The following is a 17,882-nucleotide window of genomic DNA, read 5'->3' as shown; positions in this document are numbered from 1 at the left end:
AATTCTGCCTTGGATGTTTAAATGGACTACTCTAAAATCTAGTTTGCCTTCCCTCTGCACTCTGCCATCCGGTATATACTCCGATTTTATTGCAGAGAGGACAATAAATGTATCCGATTTTAAATTCTGTTGTTTTAAGATGTGTCAGATGAGTCGAGCCTTAGGCAGCTGCGTGATAAAACCCAAATACATTCTTTAAACCTCTAATAAATTTTTTAAAAAATATATCCAACCTCTGCCACAGTGGTTCACAATTCTGAGCTCATACGGGATCCATGCCCGCTCCTGGATTGCCACATGATACTATTACAAAGTGCCTTTTATTATCCACAGTTGATCTGGAAGTGGTGAACATTCCTCTCCAACGTCATAGAGATCCATGCCCTTCCAACCACAGGATTTTTTGGATTAATACAATGTGTCCTATTTGAAGCTACCTTTGATAAGCACCTGGAAGCTAGGAGTGTGGACCACAGAGGATCATCACTTTAGTAGGGTAGCAGTTACATATTGAGTATGTAATGAATACTCTATGCTCTGCATTTGCTACTTGTCCATTTCCAGGTGCAGTTCAGGATATTGGATAGTCTATAAAGCCTTACATAAGCTTGGACACAGTATGGCAGTGGAGGGCTCATAGGTGGGAAAGCAATCACAATTGAGGGCAAACATGCCTAATCTTTCTCCATGAGGGAGTATGCCGATCTTCAGGGTTCAGTATAAGATTCTGGTTATTCAGAAGTCTGATATCTAGATCTCCAACCACAAGGAATGGGTTCTTGAAATTTTTGTTGTTGTTAAGTATCTGAGGTGTGTTTGAAAATTCCACTCCAGATCCCTGGATTTTACCTAAGGGTTCTTTACTCTAAACAGTTGCAAGGATATAAAAGATGATGGACTCAGCCTTGGGATCCTGAGCATAAGCTTCCTAAATAAGGATGCAATGGGCACAGTTACAAATCTCTAAATGAAACAGTGATCAAGAATACTTTTGTCTTTTTGCTATATAGATTAATAATAGTCTATGAAGTTCTCAGCAGTACAAATTAGTTTTTCTGAAACAAAAATACCCATACCTCATCCAAATATTTTCACATACAAAAGCCTAGGTTTAAGTGTACAATCATATTCTGGGCTCAGCGAGCTTCTCCAAATCAAGAACATATTGCAAAATGTAACTCAGGATGACACTGGAGATTTCCAAATTGCACAATCAAAACATTTGGCTCAGTTGCTTACATACTGCCACGATCCCAAACGTTCATATATTTGCACTGCACTGCTAGAAATGAGTTTCAAAAGAGAGTCTCTTAGTGTACATCAGCTTCTGTGCAGATCTCACAACTGACCAGATTGTTAGATGTTCATGCGATTTGCTATATATGGGGGTCGATCCTGTACCAAATTAAGTCAATGGCAATGTTGTCATTGACTTCAGTGGATGCAGAATCAGACTCTAGGTGCATTTCCAGTGTACCAGCAGTATGGTAAACAGATGTCAGGATGCTTTTCTTTGATATTTTATTCTAAAATTAGAAATAATGCCACAAATTCTGTTAAAATCAGAATGAATAGTTCAGAACATATTTACAGCTTCAAATTACATATTTTCATATTACCACAGTCTCTTATTATTTAGGTTTCCTATATATAACCATCAATATACAGCAAACATCAAGCTATACATGATAAAACACCATTTTAGTGCTGACATCTTAAATCTTGGCACAAAGCCAAAAGAAATGCTGAAATTCTTTCTTATTGCGTCATGGAAATAGAATACTTCGCATGTAACATTACATCATTTGAAGTTCTCATATTGCACCACAGGAGAAGTTTGTGGGCCAGAGTATGGGCCTACATAAGTTAGGAAGGGAAGAAAGTGACAGTAATCAGCCATAAAGATAGTGCTCCAGGATAGTTCTGGCCCGTGGCGTTGACCTGACACAAAGTCAGGGGGACCGTATACATGGAATGCTTGCAAAAGGTGATCAAGCTGCCATTCCATCATGTACTCTCCCTAAAGCCACATGAAGAATTCTGGGAGAGTCAGTCACTGTACCTCCAGAGGATTTTGAAGCAGCATGTTCTTCAAACCTCCCAAATGCAGGTTGTGATTTCAAGTAAAAATCTCTATGGAAAGTGAAGCTTATTCAGACTGGGATTTCAAAGGAGCTTCAATGAGCATTAATGGGGGTTGGGCTCCTTTGGAAATCCCAACTTTAATCTAACTAAAGCTATCTATCACTATCAGTCACATTAACCTTGATACATATAAATGCTTGCATATGCCATTTTAGAAGTTTTTATTGTGGGTTTGTCTGTCATTGGTTAACAGTGTCATTTACTGTGAAAATTACCCAGTCTTTGACTGATTTCTTTCTTTAAAAGAAAAAGCAACTTTATCTACAGACTTCTCATGAGTAAAGCAACCCAGAAAGAGGTTGGAGTAGACTATACAAGGCTAAGAAGTGGGATATCACGATAACTTTAAAAGACAGATGTAAGGCCATCATAAGACAATTATCTGGCTTGTTTATGAAAATTAAAGTAATGAAAAAAGTACAACTGTCAATCACAGTTAACTCATGTGATTAACTCAAAAAAATTGATCACGATTAAAAAATTAATCGTGATTAATCAGTTTTAATCGCATTGTTAAACAATAGAATACCAACTGAAATTTACTAAATATTTTAGATGTTTTTCTACATTTTCAAATATATTGTTTTCAATTACAACACAGAATACAAAGTTAACACTGCTCGTCTTATTTTTTATTACAAATATTTGCACTGTAAAAATGATAAACAAAAGAAACTATTTTTCAATTCACCTCATACAAGTATTGTAGTGCAATCTCTTTATCGTGTAAATGTAGGGGGTTTTTTGGTACATAACTGCACTCAAAAAACAATAAAAAACTTTAGATCCTACAAGTCCACTCAGTCCTGCTTCTTGTTCAGCCAATCACTAACACAAACAAGTATGTTTACATTTATGGGAGATAATGCTGCCCACTTCTTATTTACAATGTCACCTGAAAGTGAGAACAGGCATTAGCATGGGATTTTTGTAGCCAGTATTGCAAGGTATTTACATGCCAGATATGCTAAACATTCATATGCCCCTTCATGCTTCAGCCACCATTCCAGAGGACATGCTTCCATGCTGATGATGCTCGTTAAAAAAATAATGCATTAAATACATTTGTGACTGAACTCCTGAGGGAGAATTGCATGTCTCCTGCTCTGTGTTTTACCCTCATTTTGCCATATATTTCATGTTATAGCAGTCTCGGATGATGACCCAGCACGTGCTGTTCGTTTTAAGAACACTTTCACTGCAAATTTGACAAAAATGCAAAGAAAGTACCAATGTGAGATTTCTAAAGATAGCTACAGCACTCAACCCAAGGTTTAAAAATCTGAAGTGCCTTCCAAAATCTGAGAGGGATGAGATGTGGAGCATGCTTTCAGAAGTCTTAAAAGAGCAACACTCCGATGCAGAAACTACAGAACCTGAACCACCAAAAAAGAAAATCTGCTGGTGGCATCTGTCTCAGATGATAAAAATGAACATGCATCGCTCTGCACTGCTTTGGATTGTTATCGAGCAGAACCTGTCATCAGCATGGACACAAATCTTCTGAAATGGTGGTTGAAGCAAGAAGGGATATACGAATCTTTAGCACATCTGGCATGGAAATATCTTGCAGTGCTGGCTACAACAGTGCCATGAGAACACTTATTCTCATTTTCAGGGGACATTGTGAACAAGAAGGGGGCAGTATTATCTCCCCCAAATGTAAACAAACTTGTTTGCCCGAGAAATTGGCTGAATAAGAAATAGGACTGTGTAGACTTGTAGGCTCTAAAGTTTTACTTTGTACCAAAAAACCTGCATTCAAAAATAAAACATAATTCTACATTTGTAAGTTCAACTTTCATGATAAAGAAATTGCACTACAGCACTTTTATTAAGTGAATTGAAAAATATTTGTTTTTACAGTGCAAATATTTGTAATAAAAAATAAATATAACGTGAGCACTGTACACTTTGCATTCATGTTATAACTCAAATCAATATATTTGAAAATGTAGAAAACATCCAAAATACTGAAATAAATGGTTTTCTATTAACAGTGCAATTAATCTCACGATTAATTTTTTTTTAATCGCGCGATTGATCCTGTTTAATTTTTGTAATTACTTGACAGCCCTAGAAAAAAAGCAAAGTGAGTCAATAAGATGCTCAGCCTTTGTTCTCTCTCTTTTGTATTTAAATAATGGTTCTCAAAATATTCTTGCAGTAGGAAAAACAAAGTACAAACTGTACTTACTATTCTTATGTGCTTATCCAAGAATAACTAAGTTTTATTCACATGTTGAACCAACAAAAATAAAGTTCTGTTTAATTTAAAAATTAGAAGTTTATAAATGTATAAACTGTTGGCAATTCTGAGGGTGAGGAATGTTGTGTTATGTGGGCTGAGGAGCCCAAAGAGTTATTTTAAATTCCTGATTGAAACAGAAACTAAAGCTAGCTACAATTTTTCAGCCAAGAGCGATTTTTTAAAAAAAGAAAAACTAAAAAAAACCCAGAAAAACAATTTTCTGTTTTAAAAAGATTATTTTTAAAGGCCCATTCATCACCAATTTTTCTTTTTTTGCTAAATTAATAGAGAAAAGAGAAAAAGTTAAGAACCTTCTTGGGCCATTTACTAACAATTTTACACACAAACTTGTTTATGTTCCTCAATAAACAATACCTTGAGCATACTCAGTGGAGTCTATCCTGTGTCAGTGACAGTTGTCCAAGTGACACATCACAGAAGCACTGCTCATGATTCCATAGTAAAGGCTGAGTTTTTCTCTTAAGAATGGGAATTAAACTACTTTGTTACATATGAAAAATACAGCATATCCTCTTCAAAATTACAACATTTACTCTTTGGGCACAAAATAGTTTTTTTAAGAATTTGCAAGTTAATCTATTAGTTCATGAGTTAAAATTAATTTTAAAATGGTTCCTTTAAAAAGTTTAGCACCCTATGTCTTTTTAATTCCACCCTGAAGTGACGCCATGAGGAAAAAATTTACTGTCTCATTAAAAACCAATTTAATCTAGTCTAGGACTACAAACTCTATTATACACTAATCATAACTCTATGGTTACTTCATGGCATCAACACAGGGCAAAGTTAACCCTGCCTGGATTCCTTAACTGTGCATTACCAATCTTTAGGAAGGTTGGATTTCTTTTAAGTTTATATTAAACTCTGAATTTTCTGGATTTGCAATGCTTGATTTGCAGCGAATTAAAACATCCCTGTAATCTTTTTACCCTTAAGTTACTGATATGTACTCCGCACCTCAACTCTGTGTTAATGTAGATTTTTGTCTGGGAATATAAAAAAGGGGTCTGGGTGGACTTAAGGAGCTAGCAACTTGGTTGTGTTCTTGCTCATTTGCACTACCTAAACAATGTGAAAAGGCCAGAGAGCAATCAGATCTGGCCAGCTAAGAGTTCCCTAGTCGTGTGGGAGCTCTCAGTTGACACACAGCTGGTATAGCCAGTTCCTATGAATTCCCCTCAGACCTGGTGGAGGGGTTGTAGTTAGGGTATGTCCACATTGGAGTTGGAAGCACACCTCCCCAGCCTAATGTATGAGCTCAGCTAGCACATTAAAAATGGCAATGTGGCTGTTAAGGGTGGGGCTCAATCTCAGTCTTGAGAGCCCGCGTGGCAATGCCCACACTGCTACTTTTAGCATGCTAGCTAGAGCCCCACTAGCACGAGCCCATCTACCCGGGCTGGGAGACTCACTCCCCGCTGCAGTGTAGACAAACCCAAGACAGCCCCATTGCCTGGCGCAGCACATAAACTGGACCATGGTGTCTATGTTGAAAAGGACAGCAGCACAGAAGGCCCCAATATGGCATCCTACAGCCACCTAAAATGGGGAAGCTGATATTTTAAAATGCCTTCTATGGCAGGGGTTCTCAACCTTTTTCTTTCTGAGGCCCCCACAACATGTTATAAAAACCTCCATGGCCCGCCTGTGCCACAACAGCTGTTTTTCTGCACATCCAGTAGATTAAAAACCAGGGCTGGCGTTAAGGGGTAGCAAGCAGGGCAACTGTCTGTGGCCCCACACCACAGGGGCCCTGCAAAGCTGAGTTGCTTGGGCTTTGGCTTCAGCCCCATGTGTCTTGGGCTTCAGCTTTCTACCTTGAGTCTAATGCTGGTCCTGCTCACTGGTTTATCTGGGGGGACTCCCTTAAACCTGCTTGCAGCCCCGCCAGTGTGCCCCTGGTTGAGAACCGCTTTCCTAAGGGATAGCGATTTGCCTCCATAAATGAGAAAAGCTGAAATGAATAAAATATATAAACATCTTCTCTAGTCTGTAAGACATTCTCCATGTTTTTGGTAATCAGCATTGACTGTAAAGTTTATTAAAAGGTAGAACTTTCTGAATAAATGACTATGTTTATGTATATTGGCATTTTCAGATAAAGTCATGCCAAAACTTACTTTCATCAAATTCAAAGAAGTTTGGAAGTATGAAGGGGTGACATTTATTTCAAAATGTTCAGTCTACTAAAGAGGATTTCAGAAGTACTGTTCCAGTGCTGTTTAAGTCCCACACATAAATCTTTGTGCATCTGCTAAGGAATATTTAACCCAGACTGAACTAGCATAGTATTGCCAGGGAAGTACTATACAACTGAATGATGGTATGAAAATTTGAGCAGGGCTGAATAGGTGTCAGTTCCAGTTATGTTAATGAAGTTAGATGTCCCACAAGAGCCCAGTAATGTTGGTGTATTATGCAGTTTATGAAACAATTCCTTGGAAGACCCTTAGTAGTGCTGCAGCTGTAATGTGCTTATCCCCCTACAAAAGGAGTGATCCACATAGCAATATTAAATCAGTCTCTTCGCTCTGTCAGGCCCAGATGACGGTTGGTCAGAAAGAAGCTCCCCCTCCCACCGCATGGCTGTACAAAGGCCATTCACAATAGTAATCCCTGCACTCCAAGGAGAAGAGACTGTTTGCTCTTGCAGTTCCCCAAACCAGGGAGGAGATGAGGCCAAGACTTAGCTTCCCTTCTCCCTCTGGAAGCTTTGGGAAGGGGCGGGGCCAAGCACTACTCCTTCCTAATGGATGTAGAGAACTGTGCTCCCCACTTCAACAAGGGGACTCCACTTACACAGGCTGTGGCTTGAAAGCAATGTTCTAGCTGTCAGTGAAGAATCAGTCCCTGCTTGGATTTGGACGAGAGATCATTGGTCTCAAAAGCAATAGCTCATCGCCTAAACTAAAGAAGACTTGTATCTATCACCAGAAACAGCACATATAGTCAGCGGCCTGAAAGGAAACGATTAGGGTTTGTCATAACTATGCCAGGTGTTCAGTCTAAGGACAACAGTTTCAGTCCTATACAAATCTCTTTTCAACATTACCCTTAATTAAATCACAGCAATACTCCAGGAGCCCTAGGACTGATCAACTTAGTAATGTATCTAAGTATTTTCATAACAGTTCAGTTCTTTTGCAGCACTTAAGCCATATAAATTAAACTCCATCATTAGAAAAGTCTGTTTTCAGTTCCTCAACCAGTTCTGTTGTGCAATATACATACTGTTTACACAGGCCACTCTGCTTTGGTGTCAGAATGCATACATGCACCCCTTTTCCAAGATTTACACACACTGATATCAAACCAATAAGGTCTACAGATCAACATTATGTATGCACCTGAGCTAGAAACAGTTGCATTTGAAGTTCATTTCATTTTGAGGATTACCTTGAACAGCACAATCTAGAAAATTCAGAAATGTACAAGGGTTATGTTTTCAGAGGCAAAAGTCTAAGCCATAAAACTAATTAGGTTGTGAAAGTCATTGGACAAACTCACATTATTACTAGTGAAAATATCTTCTGAAGCTTGTGAAAAGGAATGAATGAATGACTGAAAAACAGGAGAACAAATAGTATAGCTGATTAAGATCTATGGTGTTTGGTGATTTTCATGAAGGACAGGTCAATCAATGGCTATTAGTCAGAATGGCAGGGATGGTATCCCTGGGAGACAAAGCCTCCCAGAAGCTGGGAATGGGCAACAGGGAATGGATCACTTGATGATTACCTGTTCTGTTCATTCCCTCTGGGGCACCTGGCATTGGCCACTGTCAAAAGACAGGATACTGGGCTAGATGGACCTTTGGTCTGACCCAGTATGGCCGTCCTTATGTTCTTATTACTAACTTACTACAGCCTTTTTTGAAAATAAATTCTGGAGACAGTTAATTAAAATATTTTAATACCAAGATGTTACAAAACAACATTTTTTTAAAAAAAGTTTCATAACCTCAATACAAGTACTAATTAACATTTTTACTGCTTGACATCAGTTAATTTCTCCCTGCACAGTTTATAAATAATAATAATAATAATAATAAACAAAGATATCCTATCTCCTAGAACTGGTCATTGAGTCCAGCCCCCTGCCTTCACTAGCAGGACCAAGTACTGATTTTGCCCCAGATCCCTAAGTAGCTCCCTCAAGGATTGAACTCACAACCTTGTGTTTAGCAGGCCAATGCTCAAACCACTGAGCTATCCCTCTCCCTAATTTCTTCTTTTTCCTCTTGTTCTTATTTTGAAAGAGAGGTTGAAGGAACTCTCTTCAGAGACTGTCAAGACTACTCCACAGGCTGGTCAACAGAGATTTGTCTACTTTAGAGTTTCCTATAGCAGCCACCAATATGGTATGCAAGTACTAACGAAAATGCTGGATAACAAAAATCACCCATTTTCCCCTTCCCCTCACCAGACACACCATGACAAACATAGTGCAAATCCTTTAAAAATTCTTTGCTAAGAGTTTTAAAAATTGAAAAAGGGGGAACTTTGGTTATTTAGAGTTTAGGGGAACACCAAATCTTTTACAAATTCCAAAAAATTGTCTTTTCAGCCATTTAGATCTTTTATGCCAATTTCCATTCTATTTCATCTAGATTCTTGACTTACTACATCTTCCATTCATCACTTAGGCCCCGAATCTGCAAACAGTTACACACATGCTTAACTTTAGTACTGTGAGAAGTCCCACTTGGAATTACTCATGGCAGTAAAATTAAGCATTTGTGTGTTTTCAGGATCAAGACCTTTGCGATCCAAATTCCCAGTCCTTTGTTACCTTGGGGTTCTGGGTTACCTATCTGATGAGCTCCGTGAGGCAGGGACTATGTCTTCTCTGTATTGTATGGCCCAGAGTACATTAACAATGCTCAACAAGTAAATAAGAATGAAGAAACATTTCATGGCTCTGTATGGATCTGAGGTGAATTGCCTCTAATAATTAAATAGTCACTAACTGAATGTACTCTAACGACAATACATTTGGGGCCAGATTTTCAGAGGCCCCTGATTTTGTGTTCATTTTTTGTAGGACACAATTGCATGTTGGCACCAGAATCAGAGACTAAGCTGAAGTCCTTCTGAAACATCAAGGCCTCAGTTTACAGAAACCAAGTACTGACCACATACTGGCACACTGTCCTTTCTTAGACTTATCTGGCATTTTCTAACAAACTATTCGTCTATAAGAACAAATTAATACATTGGCCTAGTAGAAATTAAGAGGAAAAGAACACAGTGGTGATATAGTTCTCAAAACTGAATTTTTCTGATTTATTGATATTCCATTCATATAAAGGCACATCAACATGTTAGTTACCCCATAATCAAAACTAAATGTTTCAGCTCCAGAAATCTGATTAAAAAGGCAATTAAAATTACATTGTTACAACACATAATTCGTGCCATCATCCTAAAATTATGACAAAATTTGTGTCAAGCAAATGCTTAGTCTCCCAGGGAATCACTTTCTGCAACTTTAATAGTGTTTTACACAGTAAAGATGAAAGAGATTTCACCAGAATTTACATCTGATAATTTGGTCTGATAAAAGTCACCAAACTCTTAATGTTTTCTGTAGCCCTTTAGGAAACTGGCACTTGGTGTTAGTATAATACATTTATTGTATGAATTTTTTTTTAAATCACTTAAAAAAAAAAGGATTATAGCTAAATAAACTTGGTATGGCACAACAATATCCTGAATGAATCTGTTTGAAGTAAATCTCCAGAATTCTGTACTATTTTAGTGTCAAATAATGAGGTAGCACATTGTTCCAAAATTGTTCTGAATTGTGTAATCCATTCACTACATGTTGTTTTGTCTTTACTTTCTGTTTAGAGCTCTGTACAGCACTTCCTTTCTTCTCCTGCTTTCTGTTTTTATTATGCCTTTGCAGATGTTTATTTTCTTTTATTTTTTCTCCAACATTCTCTTCTTCCTCCCCTTCTTCCCCCTCATCCTCCCTCTCTTCTTCATTTTCCTCCTCCCCCTCTTCCTCGCCCTCTTCTTCTTCTTCTTCATCCTCACCCTCTTCTTCTTCATCATCCTCCCCCTCTTCTTCATCCTCGCCCTCTTCTTCTTCTTCATCCTCGCCCTCTTCTTCTTCTTCATCCTCCCCCTGTTCTTCTTCCCCCTCCCCTTCATCCTCCCCCTGTTCTTCTTCCCCCTCCCCTTCATCCTCCCCCTGTTCTTCTTCCCCCTCCCCTTCATCCTCTCCCTCATCTTCCCCCTCCCCTTCATCCTCTCCCTCATCTTCCCCCTCCCCTTCATCCTCTCCCTCATCTTCCCCCTCCCCTTCATCCTCTCCCTCATCTTCCCATTCTACTTCCCTCTCTTCTTCATCCTCCTCTGCCTCTTCTTCCTCTTCTCCCTCCCCTTCACCACCCTCTTCCTCCCTTTCATCGTCTTCATCCTCTTCCTCTTCATCCTCCTCTCCACGCTCACTCTCAGCCTCCATTTCTGTGTCTTCACTCCGCTCCTCCTTACATTTACCCTCCTTTCCTCCTTCTACCATCTCTTCATCTTTCTTCTCCACTTCTCCCTGGCTCATTGTTTCTTCCTCTTTAAAATTACCCTCTTGACTTCTCTCTTCTGCGCCTCTTCTGTGATGATTCTCTTCAGCCTTTGCCTTTCTCTCATGATCACAGTATGAAGTGGAAGGTGATGCAGCTTTTTCACTTTCTTCTCCATGACCTTTCTCCTCTTCATCTCCATCTCTTACTATTGAAGTATCATCATCATCATCATCTTTTCTAACCTCGTTTTCATCTTCCTCCTCTCCAGATTCTACTTCACTATTAATTTTTTCATCCTGGTTCTCCTTTTCACTTTCACCCTCTTTCACTCCCATTTCACTTTCTTCACTCTTCTCTGTCTGATTAAATTTTTTATACTTAGCATCTCGCTGTGGGGCCTCATCAGGTTTATCATCAAACCTCTTCACTTTTGTTTTCTCTTCACTCGGGCTTTTTATATTGGTCTCTTCTGCACTCTCTCTTTGTTTATTTGTATCCTGCTCTTCTTCTGTCTCAGTATCTCTTTCTTCTAAATCATTCACATTTTCTACTACTTCTATTTGCTTCTGTTTTCCTGTGTCTTTATAACGATCCTTGTGCATTTTTCTCCTCTGGAGTACATATTTTGCAAAATCATTACTGCCTTCCTCACTTGAAGATGACGACACAGATACTGCTATTTGTTTAATGAATCTCTCCTTTTTCTTAAGTTCTGTCTGTTCTTCATTACTTTCTTCCCCCCGGACATATATTTCTCCATATTTGTCAGATGTTCTAACTTCATCCACTGCATCTTTACTTTCTTGTTTAACAGGTTTTTGGTTTTGTGCAGTTACTGAAATGGTCACTGGTTTGTTCCTGGCTGCAGCAGGGGAGTGCTTAGATTTAATAGCTTTTTTTAACTTTTCAGTGGAAAAACATAATTCTTTAGTCTTATCACTGGAAAGACCGTAAGATGTGTCTTGTTTTCTAGGTTTAAGATTTTCTGCATAGTCTTTCTTCCTTTTCACTAATTTGAGCTGATGTTTAACAGTTTGCTGAACATCAGACTTCAGTCTGCTAATAGTGTATGCCTGTTCTAGTTTATCTTTTATATGCTTTTTATTAGCCTTAATTTTCCCCACAAAGGCATGATAATCACTGCATTCTAGATCTGAACCATTTCCAAGAGACACTGAATTTAAAGACTGCTTTTGCAAAGAACCATCAGTTGATTTTGAACCCTCCTGCATGAAATTAAGATCAGTCTTTTTCAACCCACCCTTACCATCACTTTTCAGTTTCACATTTTTATTGTTCTTCTATTCCACATGAGAAGCAGAAAATTAAAAAGAAAGAAGGAAAACATTAAGAACAAATTAAATGAGAACAAATGGAAAAGACTACAGACACATCTGAGTAAGAAAAGATTTGTATGATAGGACTAAAAAATGGCATAAAATACGGATATTCCAAATAAAATTAATGTAAATAATACATAACTGTTTAAAGAATGAAACACTTATTGAACAGGCTAAATGCACTCTCCTGATTCTGGGGTCAGTGTATTTACTACTGATCTAAAGCTACTTTGTCTTTTTTGGCTTAAATTTAACATTTTCTTTGTATATACTCCATTTATCAATCATATTCTGTGTAATCAATTTTGAAATAAGATTATGAGCTGATATTAATGTACCCCTAATATCAAAATTCTGTTATCCCTTTAAAATTAATACAGGATGGTAAGACAGAAGTCTCAACTTTATAACGGGATAAACGTATTATTGCCCAGTGATTCATTACATTTTACTGTAAAATTACATCCAGCATTTTGTAAACATGGTTACTTTACATATATATTGACCTGGATTTTAATCCAAATATTCTAGTATCAGCAATCAAGTAAATGGCAAGTTATCATTACTATGCGTTACAAAATGCATAATGCAAGTTACAGTATACTGCCCCTTCAATTGCAGTAATATTATAATGTCTCATCTCAAACTGCTCCAAGCAGACAGACCCTTGCATCTGCAAAGAGCCCCAGTGATTTCCTTGTAAACTCAGGGATCTACCCAGTGGAGCCATTTGCAGGATCCAGGCCTAAAAGTTTTATGTAGGAAGTAGTCTATAGAAATTGAAGTTTACTTTATGAGAATTAGGAGCAAAAAAGAGAAAGGAAAGAAAGATGATGCCCTATGAAAAGAGTTATACATTTTCTACATTTCAAACATGATTAATGACAGTACCTTTTGTTTTTGAACTGGTGATAATTTTAAGGATTGGTCACTGGGATTCAGTCTCATCATATGTGTCTGAAAAGAATGGGGATACAAATTAAAGAATGAAATGTAAGCTAATTAATAAACGTGAGTTAAATAAGAATTATACCTTATTTACATTTAATAGGTTTCTTCAGAGGATCTAAAAATATTTCCCAAACATTAAGCCTGTCAATTAAATTGTAATTGAAAATGCTGTGAAGAAATGTATTCTATTGTTCAATTATGTAAATTAAATTCTTCAGACCATTTAAAAATAATAAGCTACAAGATGATATTTAACAGGTCTCCAGTATATTCACACTGGGCTCATTCAAGTGATCCTAGGATCGAGGGGACACCTTTTGTATAAAAAAAAAAAGGGTGCCTAAAGTTAGACTTCCAAATTAGTGGCTTAATTTTAAATGACTTGAGCACTCCACAGCTCCCACTGTTTTTCACTGTGAATTCCTGGATGCTAAGCGTATTTGAAAATTCAGGCCATCGACTTAGGAGCCTAATTTCAGACATACACTTTTAAAAATCTCGGCCAGGAAACACTCAAGTCCTATACATCTAAGAAACTACAGAATAGGATATTAATTTCGCAATCATTCAAAATTCTAATGCAGCTAAAAGAAGAGCAAAGATTGAGCTATGGGAGCTTATACCACGACACTGTCTTGCAGACAGTAGTAAGATAGCACTTTCTGAGATAATAAGAATAATAAAATAATAATAATAATAATAATAAAAGGTGTGAGGAAATGCCAGGCAGCAAGACCTGGGTTTTGCTAAAGAACTGTTGAGAATAACAAGGATCTGGAGAAACAGTTGAGTCAGAGAAAGACATGTTTTCATTTAAGATGAAAGCTGCAATTTCAACTGTGATGTTTTACTAAATTAACCTGCACATTTATTTGACTTCCAAGAGTCACAATGCAGTTTTGAGAACACCACAGAGGGGAAACTGAGGCAGTGTCAGGGTCCAAAACAGCTACAGCATGATATCATGAAATATGTGAACATCTTACTACCACTACGCACACGGCTTGAGGAAAAAGACTGTAAAATTACCATTTTTAGCAAACCGTCCAATTCAGCTTTTAATGAGCCAACAGTTCGCCATTCTGTAACCATCTACAAGTACACTTTGAAGCCCCACTCCATGCATCACAGAGTTCTGACTACTAGTGTAGTGCCTTTTTCACTTAAATATGAAAGTGGCGGGGAGGGGGATCCTCAGTTTCTCCCACGGTCACAATCAATTCTCTTTTAGAAAGAAAATCTGTCACCGCTGCAACAAGATCAATCTCCAATTGAATGGCAGTAACTAACACCTAATCCCATGATCAGAACTATGTACAGAACTGCTGATTTTCCCCTGAACCAACAACATTTTAGTTTCTAAGAGAGTTTTTAAAAAATATAAATACCCACATATTCCTTCTACTAACACCATCAAAAAAACACCACCAAAGCCTACAAAAAACAGTCATTGCTGCCATTTAGAATTGGAGTCGCTGTTCTGTAAACAGATAATTTAGCGCCAGGAAGAATAATCACTTCTATTTCCATCTTGATACATTTTCCTGAAACAGATATCTTTTTAAACAGCTATTTAAAAATATATTTCTACTATTTCTATATCAGTCTATTAACAGAAAGGCACTTCTGAATTTGTCATAACACAGTATGCAAAAAACAAAAACAAAAAACACAAAAAAAGTGAAAATATGCCTGGCATACAGACAGTACATGATGAATGCAAGATATTAAAAACAGATTTCTTCATGTGTTAGTAAATTCTTGAAGACCTATTTTAATTTGTATATTTGGCAATTTTTACACCAAATATGTATGGAGTATTTTCACCATTCTTTTACAAATATGGTATATTTCAGGGAAGTTTTTTGTTTCATTTTAAAAAAAAAATAAAGCTCTCTCTCTTATTCCATTGCTTCTATATCTAATTTGCTTTTACAGAAGAAATTCCCAAAATATTATCTGTGGATCACTTTGGGGAACATTTTTTATTTTATTTTTTAAATATCATTTACATACAAAAAAGAAAAAATGACACATTTTTTAAAAATGTAAATGATTAAATTAGCAAGGAACTCTGGCCAAACTAATGATGGCTCCTGCAAAACACTGCATCAACCAAAGCACATTTGGGAACATAGATACATTATGTTCACTATGGCACCAATTCAACACAGCACTTAAACATATGCTTAAGTCCCACTGAAGTAAAAACACTACACTATTGCCTCTCCATAATGCTGATCTGAATTCACCAGTTCCTAAACAATGGATGGGGCTGAGAAATAGGATAGGAAAGATATGTTGGTGATACATTAAAAATTGTTTAAAACCCCTCCCCCCTGCCCTCCCCCCCCCCCAAAATTATAGCAACATTTTAGGGTTGTGAAATACTCAAATGCTCCATATTTGGGATCCTTTCTTTAATCTCCTCCACCTATATCAAAACAGCTGTGCCAGGAGCATATATATATAATTAAATTATATAAATAAATAATAAAATAGGCAGAATCCTCTGAGTCTTCCCTCTGCATAGTAATGTCACATGACAAATTATGATATGCTGTAGCCTTGAACAATGGCAGCATGAAACACTCACTGTGTGATGAGAATTAGTGGTACACAAAATATTTTATACCAATACCACTTGAACAAACTTTTTGTAATAAAAATATCCAAATATTTTCAATGATGAAATGAGAGATCAGCACATTTCAAGCATCTCTACAGTAGTCCTCAGGATTAAGGGACTTCATATGAAAAACCAAGACTGTCCTGGTAAAAGAGGGATGGTTACGTGTCTCGATAAGGTGGGAGTGTTTGAACAGGAAGAATGATGAGCTGACTATAAAACAGTTTCTTCCTGTCATCAGGGTCACAAAATTTTTCAGATATATGCAAAAGCAACAGCCTTATGGGCGCTGTGATGGGGTGCCTACCCCACACAGGCATAGAAGGGGTTAACCAGGCCCCGCCCGGGGCAGAGCAATGGAGGGGTCCTCTGCGTGGCCCAGGGAAACTGCATGAAGCAAGGCCAATCAGGGAGGAGTTGCCAGGTGCAACCAATCCAGGCTGGCAGGCTCAGATAAAAAGGAGCTGCAGGACAGAATAGGGGCACTTTTTGCTGGGAGCCCAGGGAGTAAGGACTGCATCCCTGGAAGGCTGAGAGAACTGTAAGCACCTTGGACAGAGCAGTGGCTGGCTATTGGGACTGAGCAGCTGAGTGCCCAGACATGAGGGCGAAGAAAGGGCTGTGGCCATGGGGAAACTGACCAGGGAAATAGAGCAGCACTGACAGAGGTTACAGAGGAGCAGCAGGAGGCTGCTATTCACCGGGTTCCTGGAGTAGCAGACAGGTTTCTGTCCCCCTCACTTGCCACTGGGGAAGTGGCTGGACAATTGGACAGAGATACCCAACCCACCCCCCACGTGAAAGGGGATGACATGGCTGGAGGGCTGAGTTGCAAAGAGGATGCTGCAGGTCTGGAAGCTAAGAAAGGAGCTGTAGGCAGGAGCAGAGACAGATTGCCAGTGTGCAGACCTGGGGTGGGGACGTGGGTGTTGGCCTTGAGCTAATCCCCAGCATGACCAGGAGGAGGCAGCAGTCTAGCTATGAGGGCGGCGCCCCGTGACAGGCTCCTATGATGAATCAATTAGGAAACAAAGAAAAAGCAAGAGGTGCACGTACAGACATCAGTGAGTATGGTTATCACTACCAACCTTCAACCTTTGCAACTAAGATGGCTAGTACATTTTAGCAGGACTCTGTGCAGTTCTTGCTTAGATGAGAATAAAATTCATGCTACCATTTTATTTTTTGTTTTTATCTATTTCTTCTCTCTTTCTTGAATTAATGATATCTGGTTTAAACACAATTATAATTTGGATTGTGATTATTAATATTCAAGAAAAAAATACCTATTGTCCATCCTGGGAAACATGAAAAGTCCTATTCTCTGAGGAGGAAAAACAAAGAGGTGGAGTCCACTTACTCAAACATGCCAAGGACATAAAGGTCCTTGTAATAACAGATGCCCCAGACTGGGGTCTGTGCTGGCATAAAGGGAGCCCCTAGAACTTGGGGGTACCAAGGTATGGTGACTACTTTTATTACAGCCATATCACAAAAAAATGTTACTGCTATGTTTTCCCTCAAAATGATTGCTAAGCCACAATTTTAGTAGTGGGTATTTTACCATATTTAGAACATCAGTTGTGTTTCCAAGGTTTCTGTCATCACTTTCCTTATCTGAATCTTCCTCCGTGGTACTTTCTTCAGGTTTATCTTTTTCCTGCTTCCGATCCTCTTAAAAATAAAAACAAGAAAATATACAATATAAACAATAAGTACAATAAATTGGAGCAGGTGATATATAGTAAGCCAAACATCACCCTTATGTGGTAGGGAAGTATTATTCTCCTTATATAGATGGTGCCTTAGCTCTCTGACATGCCCCATCCCCAAACCCTAGGTGGCAGCTCCTCCACATTAGTTTAGGTTAAGACCAGGATGAAGTCTAGCAGAACAATGCATCCTAGGGCATTGCAGGTCTCAGCTCGTATTTGCAGATTTTCAATGCAAAAGAGTCATCTGGAGCAAAGTTCCTTTTGGGTAAGCCTTTTAGTAATATTGTGCTTTTTAATTTCC

At 38.2% G+C, this 17,882-nt stretch overlaps 1 protein-coding gene across 3 annotated transcripts in view; it reads right to left on the bottom strand.

Annotated features, from left to right (window-relative positions):
• RPGR (retinitis pigmentosa GTPase regulator) overlaps positions 1-17,882 on the bottom strand; it is a 98,143-nt gene that overhangs the window by 29,471 nt on the left and 50,790 nt on the right. For all 3 annotated transcript variants that reach the window (XM_045002727.1, XM_045002725.1, XM_045002726.1), the window contains 2 exons: positions 17,431-17,540; positions 13,178-13,243 (listed from right to left, as the gene is read on the bottom strand). In XM_045002727.1, coding sequence (XP_044858662.1) covers positions 13,178-13,243; positions 17,431-17,540 — 176 coding nt within the window. The remainder of the gene's footprint in view (positions 1-13,177; positions 13,244-17,430; positions 17,541-17,882) is intronic.

The sequence above is a fragment of the Mauremys mutica genome, chromosome 1, assembly GCF_020497125.1.
Source record: "Mauremys mutica isolate MM-2020 ecotype Southern chromosome 1, ASM2049712v1, whole genome shotgun sequence".
Taxonomy (NCBI): Eukaryota; Metazoa; Chordata; order Testudines; family Geoemydidae; genus Mauremys; species Mauremys mutica.
This window is presented reverse-complemented; position numbering and strand designations above follow the sequence as displayed.